Source organism: Hippocampus bargibanti, linkage group LG03, assembly GCF_051943395.1.
Source record: "Hippocampus bargibanti isolate YZ-2025 linkage group LG03, ASM5194339v1, whole genome shotgun sequence".
NCBI classification, from domain to species: domain Eukaryota; kingdom Metazoa; phylum Chordata; class Actinopteri; order Syngnathiformes; family Syngnathidae; genus Hippocampus; species Hippocampus bargibanti.
In genome coordinates, this window is record NC_142736.1 from 9,258,782 (window position 1) to 9,273,583 (window position 14,802).

Below are 14,802 nucleotides of genomic sequence, written 5' to 3' on the forward strand. Positions count from 1 at the left end.
ATGATGAAGGCGGCAGAACTTGTATGTTCCGAGAAGCGACAAGCTTTTGCCAATATTAGCCTGACGAGGAATACTATAGCAGAGAGGATTTATTGCATTTTCCGTGGCAATTGACGAGAGCACTGACATCACAGACGGGGCCCAACTGGCCATATTTATTCGAGGAGTCGATGAGACATTGACTGTTACTGAAGAGTTTCTTGAGTTGGTGCCAATGATGGACACCGCAACAGCCGAGGACATTTTCGGCTCTGTCGTTGCTGTATTGGACAGAGTTGGAGTGGACTGGTCCCGCGCTGTCAGCCTGGCTACAGAAGGCGCGTCATCCATGGTCGGAAAGAAAGCAGTTGTCACGACAAAGTTCACAGACAAAGTACAAGCCCATAATGGAGGGGATCGTTTCTGGACATTTCTGGACTGTATTTTGCACCAGGAGGCATTGTGTTGCAAGTTGCTGAAAGTGGACCACGTCATGGAGGTGGTTGTTCGCACTGTAAATTTCATCCGGTCCAGAGGTCTGAACCATCGTCAGTTTGACAAACTTCTCAGCGACAGCAACATTACCCACAGCCTGCCATACCACACTTTAATGTTAGTCAGCAGCTGCAAAACAAAAGTTCTGTGATGGAATTCTACTGTTCATACAACTCCATACATTTTCAGTATGTGTTGTATGTGTATGTATGTTTCATGTATGAAGTTTACAGATTTACAGGACAGGTGAACACTTTCTTCATTACACATTTAAAATCACTCTCCTTAGTTTGTAAGGTGCACGCAGGGATTGCATTTAGATTTTATATGCGTATGTGTAAATGGTTTAAAAATTCCCTTTCTTTAAAAGTCTCATTTAATCTTAAAGTGCATTACTATATTTTTCAGTACCAATTAAAGGACAACCAACGTCACTTTTTTGTTTTTTAACTGACACCAGAAAAACGTTTTATAGCATTTAAAATACCCAAAACATGCAGTATGATATTTTTAGTCAAATGCAAAACACCAATAAAAATGACTTAAGTGTCCAAAATCTGCAAAAAAATGAGCTGCGAATTGGGCATTTTCTGAAAGTCCCGCCCCCATTTCGTGACGTCACGCCAAGACGTCTTGCATTGCTTGTGAATCAAAACAATGGCTTCAGATTCTGCGAATATGGTTTCTTGTTACCCTTCCAGTTATGAATATGATTCAAATAGTTCTGATGAGCAAAGCATACATGTTTGCAATCGATTAAAGAATTTATTTGGGCCATTTTGAGGCAACATTGGGGGACAATCTCTTACAAAAAAGAGGCACAAAATGGCGACATCCTGTGGCCACCTCCGTTTACACAGGCTGATAAATTCTTAGATGGCGCTTGGACGCCCTCTGGCGGCTTTTGGGTGCAACACGAGGTCCCCAGACCAAACAACTACAGCAAAATACATTGACGTGATGGAAGGACAATGCGACAATGCGTCCTTTTCACGGTCAGTGGGTGGTCCTTTTGTGACGTCACGTACGGACTCGTCACCAACTCAAAAACAAGACTTCCTGAATCTTCAGCATGAGTCTTAAAACGTAAAATATAGCTATATGCGGTGGAATCTTATTAAAATACGCTCAGTAGAAGTCATTTGAAGCCTTTTTACAAATTATGGACACAACTTGTCCCGGGACGTCGGTTGTCCTTTAAAGTTTTGTGCCTTTGTACAATCAGTGGGATCAGTTGCAATGCATATTTGTGAATGATAAAAGTAAATTGCACATTTGTCTAAGAAAATATGAGGTGTTTCATGAAATGTTTTGTAAAAGGATAGTTCATTCAATGTCAATATTTTCCGAATGTTCTTGTGCTTCTTTACACCAAAACAAAGGAAATACATGATATTTTTGCTATTTTTAGCAGAGTATGGTATAATTTTAATGATCCGGCCCACTTGACATCTCCCTACGCCGTATGTGGCCCGCAATGCGAAATGTGTTTGACACCCCTGTACTAGAGGGCCCCGTTAGCAAGGAAATAACTAAGAGAGAAATCTTCTTTTCCTTTCGGCTTTTCCCTTCAAGGGGTCGCCACAGCGAATCAGTAACCTCCATCTTCAGAGGTATGATACGCATGTTTGTTTTGGCCAAGCTTTTACGTCGGATGCCCTTCCTGACACAACCCTCTGTATTTATCCGGGCTTGGGACCGGCACATAACTAAGAGAGAAATACTGTCATTAAATTATTCGGGTTTTTAAATTAAATTTGAAAAATCCATCTTGAAAATGCCTTTAACATAAAATTTTCAACCAAATCCATTTGTTCTCCTGCACATCACTATTTTTTAGGCCAGCAGTAAAGGCTTTGCTGGCCTTGACGGTCCGTCACGGGGTGGTATCAATGAGAGCTTTTGACAATTTTATGCTTCCTTCCTGTCAAAAAATATTAACAGAGAGCTTGTGCCAATCGTCACATGTAAATAAAACTAAATATGTGAGCATTAACTGATTTCCTTGTCATACTTAAACTTGATTAAAAATGTATTTGCTGAGCTATTGAATACTATTTACATGCCCTGAAAGAAGTCTGGGTTTGCGTTAACTCTTCATAGTCAAGCCCTTGGGCACTGCAAAGGAAATTAAATTGTTTTTGTAAAACATTGTATTTTCAGGACAAAACAAAACATGAACATGGTTATAATGATAATGCCTAACACGACACAAGCAGGCTAATAATTTATATATATATTTTATATTAATAAAAAGTAAGTGCGTCTTGTCATTCAGTAAATCCCTCGCACATTGCGCTCTGCTTTTTTGTCATACCGGACGTAGAGCGACTTCTTTTCTTGTTCAGCGACTTCTTTTCTTTTTCTTCTTCCACTGAACATTTGGCAAACCCCCTCACTGCCCATCTTTTAAACCCGCGCCCCCTCGCTGCCCATCTTTTAAACCCGCCTCAAAACTCGCTTGTACTCTTTGCATTTGACACAGCGTGGTTCAGACTTGATCGTAGTTTTACTCCATGGTGCTTTCGACTATCTTTGTGACTGCTTTATTTTCCCTGTATATGATAGTTGTCCATTTTAAGCGCTTTGTTACAGCTTTAGCTGTTGTTAAAGCACCATATAAATCTATATGTATTGTCTTGCACCTGAAAGGGAATTATTACAATACAATTGGATTGGAATCCAATCCAACCCAATTGTATTGTATTGTTATAATTCCTTTCAGGTGTACAATTATCACCAGTTAATGGAGTTGGTCGAGGCATATTGTCCTCCACAAATGTAACTTTTACAGAATACTCTGAATAAAGTATGGAATTTTCAAAACCGAAATTAGTAAAAATCCTGTTGCTCTAATTTCGTTTTACATGTCATCTGTTATGTATTTGGCCCTCTTATTGAAGATGGTTTACTTCCTTTTTTTCTCCCAGGTCCACCGAGTTAGATTCCAACTGGAATTGGTTTCAGCTTAGATGTATGCAGGTTGGAGGCAATGCCAATGCAGTAAGTTGACACTCCCCAGAAAAGTACAGCACACATTTGACCAAATTAAAGCATTAATTATTAATTATTAATTATTAATATAATTATTAAGGACAACTGACACATTTTTTTTCCCTAACTGACATCAGAAAAACATTTTATAGCATCTAAAATACCCAAAACACGCAGTGTAATATATTTAGTCAAACACAAAACACCAATAAAAATGACTTAAAGTTGCCCAAAACTGCCACCAATGAGCTCAAAACTGGAGCGATTCAGAAAGTCCCGCCGCCCGCAGTTCGTGATGTCTCGTCAGGATACTCCTTCACATATTGCCTTGCTCCAGAATGAAAACAATGGCTTCAGAGAGTTCAGATTCCGAAAAAGACCCTTTCTTGTTACTCATCCAGTTATGAATATGATTCAAATAGTTCAGAAGAGGAAAGCATAAGTGTTTGCGATCGATTAAAGAAGTCCTTCTGCATCAATTCCAGCCGTGTAAGGAAAGCGACGAAACTGGTGAAGGACACGACATATGAAGCTCAGTGAATAAGCAAATACCATAAACTTTGGTGATATGTGGCATATAAGGACATGAATAACAAATAATAAGCTACAAGTTTTCAACATCAATGCAGATTGTTTAATGGTTTTGCATGCAAAACGTTGTTTAAACTTTCAAGATGAAGAGTTACGAACTTGCAGCTGAATGTATGTCCGATAGGTTTGATCCACTATTATGACAATTGCTCTCTTTCACCACTGGAAGCAACTTTCTACCCATTGTCAAGCAGGGATTCGCGCACTCCAGGGAGCTCCTCGGCTCGCGCTATACTGCTCTGGTCGGTTGGAAATGGGTGGTTTGTCCGCTGGGAATTTGTGTAAACTTACACCTTCTTTATGCGTGTTACCGCAATTGGCTGCCACGCAACGATTCACCATTACGTTATTTATGTACCCAAAATGCATTGTGTTTCGCTTTCTCGGTCAGGGGCGTTCTGAATGTGACGTCACTTCGGGCATCGTCATCAACTGGAAAATGCTATGTGGGTTGGAATCTTTGTAAAATGCGCTCAGTAGAAGTCATTTGAAGTGATTTTACAAATTATGGACGCAACTTGTCCGGAGGTGTCGGTTGTCCTTTAAAAAAAAAAACACTTTTGTCAGTTTTTAATCGCAGAGTCCAAATGCAATGTTGACTTGTCTTGACGTGCTTGAAAAAAAGTAATTTATCTTTCTGTGTGAAGACTGCCTTTTTCCGCCAGCATGGCTGCTCCACAAACGACACCAATGCCAAGTATAACAGCCGTGCAGCGCAAATGTACAGGGAGAAGATTCGACAGCAAGCCAACACTGCACTGTCCAAGTATGGAACAGATGTGAGTCCACAGCGCAACCAGTTGGGAAGGACTGTCCCCTGTAGTTTTTTTAGTTGCCACTGTATAATGGTTTGTTCTATTTTGTATGCTGACAGACATCATTAGAGGACATCAGTCAATCTAGTGCATGGGGGGGGGGGACATTTTGGCTTGGGGGCCACATTGATTTCTAAAATTCGACAGTCGGATGGGGTCAGCACAATCAACAGTACATATTGAAACACTGCTTATGTTGACATTCCATACCAAACATCAACACAACAAAGCCATTAAGATATTGACAATACTTTTATTAATTTGAACAGTGAAAGTATATGTCCTGTCTGAATGTCCAAGTATGTTAGCAAGTGACAGCAAGCAACCAAGTGCTATATCACTGCCCAAAAACTACATCATACAGTACAGGTATACACATTTTTTTCTAAAAAATATGTAAATGTACAGGTAACATCCGAGTTACGACCGGGTTCCGTTCCGACAAAACGGACGTAAGTCAAACGGTCGTAAATCGAAAAGCATTCAAAATGGCTGATGCGAGCATCACGTGATAATAAGAAATGACGACACGCTGGCATCTCCAATACGACAGGATAGCATGTCAATCTGTTGTTTTTAAGCAACGTTTTCTATTTAATACTATTATATACCAAAATCCGTTCATTTATAAATTTTCCAACTTTTAGTGTCATTTTAATCATTTTATATTTTGTGTTATCAATCTTTATTACTGTGTCGGTGCACATGCTTTCTGCTGACCTAAATACGCACGGCTTCCCACGCATGCGAGCTTTCCAAAAATCGCTCTCCCTGCTAACGGAGAAGCCCGATGAGGTCAGCTGTCTCAAAGAGGCGGCGGCGCCGACCGTGAGCCCGACGCGGCGTTTTCTCGCCATTGTCAGGTTTCCCATTGCTCCCCCCCACTCGTCATTTTTGGTATTCTTTTATTTTTGATTATTCCCCTGGTCTTCTTTTTGGGACTAGCGCTTTGTGTTGTAGCTTAATAAATCATCCTACACGGGTCTCTGTCCCGTTGCTGGCTGTAGCGGTGGCAGCCGTAGAATAAAAAAAAATGGTCGTAAGTACACTCGTAAATCAGATGTTACCTGTATTAACAAAATTTATCAAAGTCAGGCTGGGAGTGGCTGGCAACCGGTTCACAGTATCCCCCGCCTACTTCCTGAAGACAGCTGGGATAGGCTCCATCACCCACACGACCCGAGTGGGGATAAAGCGGTTACGAAGATGAATAAATGAATGAATAACAAAGTTAGGACAATTTGCCACAAAATGAGACAAGAGATCTGGTGGCATTTCTTTCCTCTGTCACTGTCTCCAACTTTTCTTCTCTAGAACCACACATGACAGCATTGCTCAGCTGTTGTCATGCATTATTTTTGAAGCTAGCCCTGGAATCTTTCAAACTTAAAGATGCTCATAGTTAGTGCTAAAGTTTTTAACACGATAACAGTCAAACCATTCCAAGAAGCCAGCATATTTTTTAAACCAGGTTTGGGAATTTCCGGTTGACATAGGTCTGCAATGGGTAGATAAGATTTCTTCCATGATTGCTCTCCGTCTCTCTTCATCTTCCCCTCCCCCCTGTGCTCTGTAACGTCAGGTAACTGTGCCACTCGGCCAAGTCCAAAGGAAATGAATGTAGTCATTCACATCAAAGGTCAGTTGTGTACCATCTTTCGGCTGGCCAGATTAAAAATAAACAATGGCCCTGATCTGGCCTGCGACCCGTGGTTTGCTCACCTCTGGTCTAGCATCAGTGGTTGTTGAGACACAATGCGACTCAAGTGATGTAAGCTGCATTGTAGACCTCAGGTACAGCCTGTATACGAATTACACTCTTGCTGTCAATGTGCAATGAATGTAAATGTTAGAATTCAAAGTGGCCTTCATTGATATTTGTGCCCATCCTTGCTTATTCAAATGCAGCTATGGATTGACTCTTCTGGGGGACTCACAGCAGCGGCTCCTGAGAAAAAAGAACAAGACTTCTTTGCAGAACACACACAGGTAGGCTGAGAAGATTAAAATCTCAAACGTTTTGACACAAAATTTGATGATGATGTTGACACTGAAGTTTTAACGTTTAACTCGCACTCCATTTTTGATTAGATATCACCCATACGGTCTCACATTATGCCGACTGCTAATCCCAATATTTGGTTAAATGACTACATTTGTTGGTTTCGTCGCAAATGTCAGAGAGCTGGGCGCTTGTAGGCTGGGCGCTTGTAGAAGTCAAGCAAACTACATTAATATCATTTTAATTTAAAAGAACTGTTATTTGACTTCACTTCTATGCTTATGGAGGCCAGACCCTCATATTTTGCAAATCTTAACTCCTCTAAGAAGAGAAATGCACAAGTCATTTTCAACACTAAAAATAACATTACTGATGTGCAACCACTCCCTCGACCTGAATCCTCTGAGAAGCACTTTAGTACTTTCTGTAATGTTTTATGTTAACTTGCTGCTGTGATTGTTCTATATAAATTGCCAAAGCTTTACAATAGGGGTTTCCAAACTTTTTGACCCGAAGATCAACTGTTCGATTAACTAACCTGCTATCGACCACGGCATTATGAGTAACAACCTGATACGGAGGCATGTGAGGTTTTTTTGTAGCCTGGTAACTGTCATATACCTTGGGTCCTTTGTGAGTGAGGATGGCAGCTCCACAAAGGAGATTAAATCACGAATTGCAATAGCAACATCAGCCATGACAAGACTGGCCAGAATTTGGAGGAGCAATACCATCGGCTTTGCAGTGAAGGTCAGGCTGTACAAGTCTTTAGTACTCTCCACCTTGTTATACGGCTGTGAGAGCTGGACACTTACAGCAGACACGGAGCGCAGGATCAAGGCGTTTGAGCATAAGAGCTACAGAAGGATGCTCAATATATCCTACAGGGAACACCGGACAAATGACTACGTCAGACAGCTAGTCACCACCCTTTCTGGAGAACAAGAGCCTGTACTCTCAATGGTGAAACGTCGTAAAATGGCCTGGTTTGGCCACGTTATAAGGCATACCTCACTATCCAAAACCATCCTGGAGGGGACAGTGGAAGGGAAGCGGAGAAGAGGAAGACAGAGGAAGTGCTGGATGGACAGGCTGCAGCTTCCACACCCTGCTACGAACTGCTGAAGACCGAGAGCGCTGGAGATCTCTGACTGCCCAGACGTACATCATGTCACCCCTGCGGCCTTCTAGGCCATGGGATGAGTGAGTGAGTGAGTGAGTGTACTGTAATCAAAGTCAAGTCAAAGTCAGCTTTATTGTCAAATATGCTAATATGTATGACATACAGCACGGATGAAATTACTGTCCTCTCGGACCCAGCACTTCTGAGTGCGTCCAGCTCGTTTTTTTCCTGCGTCGCCTTCCCCAACTTCAGATCCAGGAGGGGAGCCATGTGGCGTCACCGGTGCGCACCACCGCTTTAATGTCTTTCAATTCCTTGATCTCCTTGATGTGCGTCTCACCCTGACGCATATCACACGCTTGAAAATGGTATAAAAGCAGCTGTCGTGGGACAGAGAGACTCAGACTCATCACGGACTCAGACCCAGACAGACACACCGCTCGCAGAGACCTGCTCAGCATCGCACGGAGTTTCACAGCACGACTTGCTCGACTCCACGCCACGATCAAGCTCTGCGCATCACCTGCCTGGGAGATCTGACAACGAACCTACTTACAAATAAAGAGAAACATCAAACTCTTTATTGGCTTCATAGCTCTCACATACCGTTTTAAAATGTTTCCCTCTGCCTTCTACATTTCTGTTCCTTGCCCTCTGTGAATTGTACAAAAGACAAACTCTGAGTAAGAATAATGATCACAATAAAAGATACAGAGAAGCAGCTCTGACCACAAGATGTAATTAAGATAAGGTATGATAACCTTCATTCGTCTCACAATGGAGAAATTCCCAATTCACAGCAGCAAAGTTCCGAAAGGAAGAGAAAAGGGAAAATAGAAGAAGAAAATATTGGAGCTGCTTTGCTGGAACAACTTCAGGTCACGTGCCACCTTAGGTTCAAAATTTATCTGCTTTATTTTATTTTTTATAATTTTTTGGGTGAAAATCAGACAAAAGTGCAGTGCACAGTAACACCCAAAATATATATTACTAACATGCACAAAGACACACAAATGGTTTTTAGTTTGTTTTTTGCTCCCCTTGATCTATGTGGGACCAGTCTTCTGCAATTTTCTGAACACGATAAATGATCATTTTCCATCTTAATTGTGGATTGTTTGACATTACATTTTCCATAGCCACAAATGGCAAATTTACACACATTCACATTGGACAGTTTTAACTCATTCAGTGCCAGACGTGAGAAAATGTGTCCACTCTAGTGCCAGGGTTTTGGTCATTGTCACTTGAATTCCAGGACCCACAGAATATTGAGTTTTAGATCTACATAAAAATTCAATAAGGCGTTAGAAACCTTATTGAAGCCTTAGACTCTTTCATCAGTAAAAAGAGTTAATTCCTAAATTATATGGGTCTGGAGTTATTTGAGCTTGAAATGACGGCGGCTGTCCAAAATACAATGCAATTTATATACATACGTATATTGATTTATATAGTGCTTTAACAACAGCAGAAGCTGGAACAAAGTGCAAACAAAGTGGAAACATGGAAAAAAAGAGAAATGCTGCCCCATTGTGGAAAAGAAAAACATTGCCGCAGGCCATGGCCAGCGCTTTATCGGCACCCAAGCATGAAAAAAAACAAAACCCGAACAAATTTGGGAATGGCACTCTACTTCATATTTTCAATTCCTGAAAAAAATTCGGGAATGGCACTGAATTAGTTAATGTTATCTTTTTATTTTGTTTGAATTTTCATCCCTTTTCAGTCTTGTAATGACTGGAGCATGACAACAGCCTCAGAGCTGGAGCAGAATGGCGCCGCTGTCGCTGTCCAGCCAAGGGAAACCGTGGCCAAAAGCCAAGATGACAGACGTGAGGAGAACACGCACCACCACAATCATAGCACCAGCTTTATTCATACCAATCATGTGTTTTACACCCAAAGGCTAATATGTAATACATGTAAGAAATAATTTGTGTGTGGATGGAGGGATGAACAAGTCCAACGAATTTTGGAAGTGAAACCAATATCAGATAGGGATACATTTTGTAAATACTGTAGCCTTATTTTTTTCAAATTGATGATCATTGCTTACAGATAAGGAAGTCACGGAGTCCAACAAATTATAAAAAAAATGTTTTGGAGATGAACCTATTCTGTTTTGTTGTTTTCTGCCCTTTTTTTGTGTTTTGAAAGTCAACGTTAGAGTAACCCCTCGTTTCAATCATCTGAAGCAAATCATGCACATACTGCAGATGTGAAATTTCTAATGACTTGACGGCTGTTCTTTTTTTTTTCCCATCATCCAGAGCCAGAGGACGGCCCGAGCATCGATGGTTTGAGCACATCACCCAAAGCCATGATTGGTGAGCCCACAAACTCGCTCATGCTCATCTTTGTCATGAACTTTAAAACCTGCCTCAAAACTCACTTGTACTTTTTGGCATTTGACTCAGCATGATTCAGACTTGATCTTAGTTTTTCTTCCTAGTGCTTTCTACTATCTCTGTCACTGCTTTATTTCCGGTATATGACATGTCCATGTATTGTATTGTATTAAATTCACGCTTGTCGTAGCAATTCCAGACGGAAGCTTTTGAGAGAAAGTGATTGGGCCCTGTAACCCATTTGATGCACCACTGTTCACTTTGCCACGAGAACCACACTGAGTTCTGTATCTGAAAGCTCAAAGTGATAGGCAGTGTCTTTCACAGTTACACACACACACACGCGCGCGCACACACACACACACACACACACACACACACACACACACACACACACACACACACACACACACACACACACACACACACACACACACACACACACACACACTGGATGGGTTCATGTACTTATTAAGACACAACTAGTGCTGTGTATCATAGCAGAGTGGTCAACAAAAAGTATGGGGACTTCGCTTTACTCTCCACCCCCTCACTACCCAGAATTCACCACTTATTACCTGTGACCAAATATGAAGGAGTTTTGAGCAAATTTCTTTCCAAACTGCATACGATCAAACCAGTAGCCCTCCGCCTTAATCAATTGCCGAGAATGTACAGTGATACCTCAGATTACGAACTTAATTAGTTCCCAGAAAGTGTGTGTAAGGCGAAAAGTGTGTCTTCCAAACATTAATTTCCAATAAGAAACCATTAAAAATGAGAATAATCTGTTTCCAGGTGCCCATAAAACATAATTTCCTCTCGATTTTTTTCCCCATAATGGCGCCTTAGTAGGCAGCCGTCAGCAAGTGCTCTCATGAGCCTTGCTTTTTTTGTTGTTTTTGTCTTGTTATTGTGTTTTCTTTTGTCACTTTATGTTGTTGTGCGTCGTGTGGAACGGATATGGATTGTTTTTCAGCATTTTTGGCCACGATAATCATCAAGGAGAAGACTGCTGAGCGGTTGCGCCTTTTCGGCAGCATGGATATGCCAGTACGATTTTTGAATGGGAGGAAAGTGGGGTGGTCAAAGAGGACATGAAGGTAGCTGGTGTGAGAGAAGAGGATGCACAAAACCGGGATAGATGGAGGACATTGATTCGCTGTGGCGACCCCTAAGGGGAAAAGCCGAAAGGAAAAGAAGAAGAATGGGCAGCATCTTCACAGCCCCGCTTTGCTCAGCCGAAATGTCGGTGCTGTTGGTCAGTCTGCGGTTGGATGGATGCATGGCTTGAGGAGCCCGCGATAAGAAGAAAGGAGCGTCAACGCAGAGTGGCGATGCGTATGTGGAACTGTCGTGGCTTGGAATTGAAGCGGATTTATGTGGGATGGGAGATGTGAGACAATGTCTTTTCGTCAATGGATGCTACAGCTTCGTGTTTGCTTTCAACATTTAGCTTGTAGTAGACGTGCAAATTCCACCATGACGTCCCTGATCCACTGCTGAAATGGATGCTTCGATCCTCTCCTCTTTCATCTAGAACTGCTTCATGTCATCACAGAGGGTACAGCAAGTCCTGAAGAATGAATGACTCTGTGTCTTTGTGTTGTCATATTATTTGTTATTTTTTCACGCAGCGGCTCCCCTCTCCCGGCAAATTGGCGTTTTCATGTTTATTATGTTTGTTAGAGTCATTATAAGTGCCTTGCATGCTGGGTCCGAGAGGACAGTAATTTCATCTGTGCTGTCATGTCATGCATATTCGCATATTTGACAATAAAGCTGACTTTGACTTTTGGACTTTAAATAAGCCTTAGAACCACACAAAATATACCTTATTTTATGTATAATAAATGTGCTATTTATTGTGATTAAATAAACTGTTCTGTATAATAAAGTCGTTTTATTTACCTTTGTGATGGTCGTTTATGTAGTTGCCTCTTGATGATATTTCTCTGTGATAAAATCCTCACTAACACGGTCCCCCGCTAGCTGCTTTTCGTTAATCCAAATCAACAGAAATTTTTCAACCTCCTCTATTGTCTGAGACCATTGCTTTGACAACACAGAAACACCCTTAGCCACACGTACCAATGGTCGACTTAGCATATTGGTACTGGGACGCTAAGTCACGCAAACGCATACTTTGTTCGTGTTTTTTGATTATCTAATTCTTCTGCTCGACCGTAATTTTGTTTTGTGTCCTCTTCGACTGAACACTTGCCTGCTAGGATCTTCTTCGGTCCCAAAAAGCAAAAGTACTCCACTCGAAAACAAACCATGTATGCCACGTATGCACTCAGAGAAAGGGTGGATGGAAAAGTAGTCAGGCAGCCATGGTTTGGTGTTCTTCCGCCGAAAACTAGTCCGCCAGCCATTGTGGCGCTCCGTGTGTTTCCCGAAAACTAGTATGTATGCCAAGAAATATCCTCGCGAATTTAATGTTCGTAAGGTGAAAAGTTCGTTAGCTAAAGCGTTCGTAAGCTGAGGTACAGTGGGGCCTCTGTTTACGAACAACTTGCCTTACAAAATTTTCGGTTTACGAAGGTTAAATTTATGAAAATTAAACCTTGGATTAAGCACTACTTTTCGGGATACACACCCACCACGGCTGGCGGAGTAATCTTCGGCGGAAGAACACCAAAGCACACGACCGAACAGCGCCCCAGCCGCAGACACAAAACAAAATTACGGTCGAGGAAAAGAAGGAGATCATTGAGAAACACGAACGAGGTGCGCGTTTGTCTGATTTAGCGGCTTAGCGGATATGCTAAGTCCACCATTGCTACCATCCTTCGCAACAAAGATTTACACAAAGGCTTTATTTACTCGATGCTTTCACGTGACTAATGACACCGAACATGTCACGTGCTGGGGCGGGGGCGCCGCTCCCGACCTCCGCCAGCTGCTGTCAATCCCCTAATCACCGACACTGGGACTCGCTGTCACCTCACCAGTGATTACGACGCCTCGCGCCGGGATTTGCCAGCACAAGAGTATGCTTCGCCCGAGGTGATGGTTAGCCACGATCGCATAAGTTTGTTGCTTTCCGGGATCGTGTGCTTTTGCACCCCCATGTGCCATTTTATTTTGCCTCGCTTGATAGGCTGGACGGATCGCCCCTGCCCGCCTTCTTTTGTCGCGTTATTCCGGGTCCGTCGAATCATCGGACCCGCGCCTTTTGTTGTAATAAAATCTCTGCCAGAACCTACGGGACTCGAAGTGGATGCAGATGACATTGAGGAGGTTGTTGCTGACCATAATGAGGTCCTCAACACAGAGGATTTCATTTGCCTTCAAGAGGACAAGCAGAAGCAAGCAATTCTGGAGTTGTCATCTGGCGGTGAGGTGGAGGAGATGGCTGCAGCATCAAGTGAGAGCATCATGGCAATGTTGGCGAAGTGGGATGATGTCCAGGCTTTTATTGAACAATTCCATCCAGAAAAGACTGTGGCTATGAGAATCATCAACATGATGAATGATAATGTGATGCCTCAGTTTTGTAAGACCTTACAAGTCAGAAAGCAACAGGTGTCAATTAAGAGCCATCAACGACCATCACACATGTAACTAAAGTAACTTTATTATATAGTGCAGTGTATTTCTTTCATTACAATACAATAGCACATTTATTATACATAGAATAAGGTATATTGTGTGCAGGTTTAAGGCTTATTTAGTTGAAAATTATATTGTATGGAGACATGGGAACAGATTATTGTAATTTTAATGGTTTCCTATGGGAAATTAATTTTTGGGATACATACTTTTCGCCTTAGACACTCTGTCTGGGAACCAATTAAGTTCGTAAGCCAAGGCCCCAGTGTATCACTGCACTTAGTTTCAAAAGGTTGGTGATCCATGTACTAGATTATCTCTCATCCAGCGATGCACATGCCCCTTTTTTCCCCAATGTTGTCAAGCTGTACAGCTTCCAATTTTGAGTGAGTCCTCAGTCATTCAATTAAATAACACACCCAGCTCAGTTCACAAGACCCATTTCCACATTGAACTGAATGCTATAACTCATTCAATGCCAGACATGTGAATTTTTTTTTGTTATTTTCACTCAAATTCTAGGGCCCGCAGAATATTTTTGAACTACATAAACATTTAATGCAGCGTTAGAAACCGTAGAATCTCTTGTTTCATCTGAAAAAAAGAGTTAATTCCTACATGTTATGGGTCTGGAGAAATATGAGGTGCAAGAGGGGGCAGCTGTACAAAAGGCAAATACTGCCCCTTCGTGGGAGACAAAACATTGCCGGAGGTCTGACAAGCGCATTATCGGCATCCCATCACCCCCTGCAACAAAAGACAAAAGCTGAACAAATTCAGGGATGGCGCTCCACGTCATATTTTCAATTCCCGAATAAATTGGGGAATGGCGGTGAATGAGTTAAACTGAGAAGTCAGATTATACAGTAAAGTCTCGTTATATCGATATTCTCG

At 41.9% G+C, this 14,802-nt stretch overlaps 2 protein-coding genes across 2 annotated transcripts in view; one reads left to right on the forward strand and one right to left on the reverse strand.

The window, feature by feature from the left end:
- Positions 1-14,802, reverse strand: part of LOC148900233 (uncharacterized) — a 236,690-nt gene that overhangs the window by 107,471 nt on the left and 114,417 nt on the right. The window lies entirely within an intron of this gene.
- arfgap2 (ARF GTPase activating protein 2) overlaps positions 1-14,802 on the forward strand; it is a 36,610-nt gene that overhangs the window by 2,686 nt on the left and 19,122 nt on the right. Inside the window, exons 3-7 of the mRNA XM_088991815.1 lie at positions 3,405-3,477; positions 4,707-4,838; positions 6,783-6,863; positions 9,729-9,834; positions 10,273-10,329. Of these exons, the coding sequence (XP_088847941.1) occupies positions 3,405-3,477; positions 4,707-4,838; positions 6,783-6,863; positions 9,729-9,834; positions 10,273-10,329 (449 nt within the window). The remainder of the gene's footprint in view (positions 1-3,404; positions 3,478-4,706; positions 4,839-6,782; positions 6,864-9,728; positions 9,835-10,272; positions 10,330-14,802) is intronic.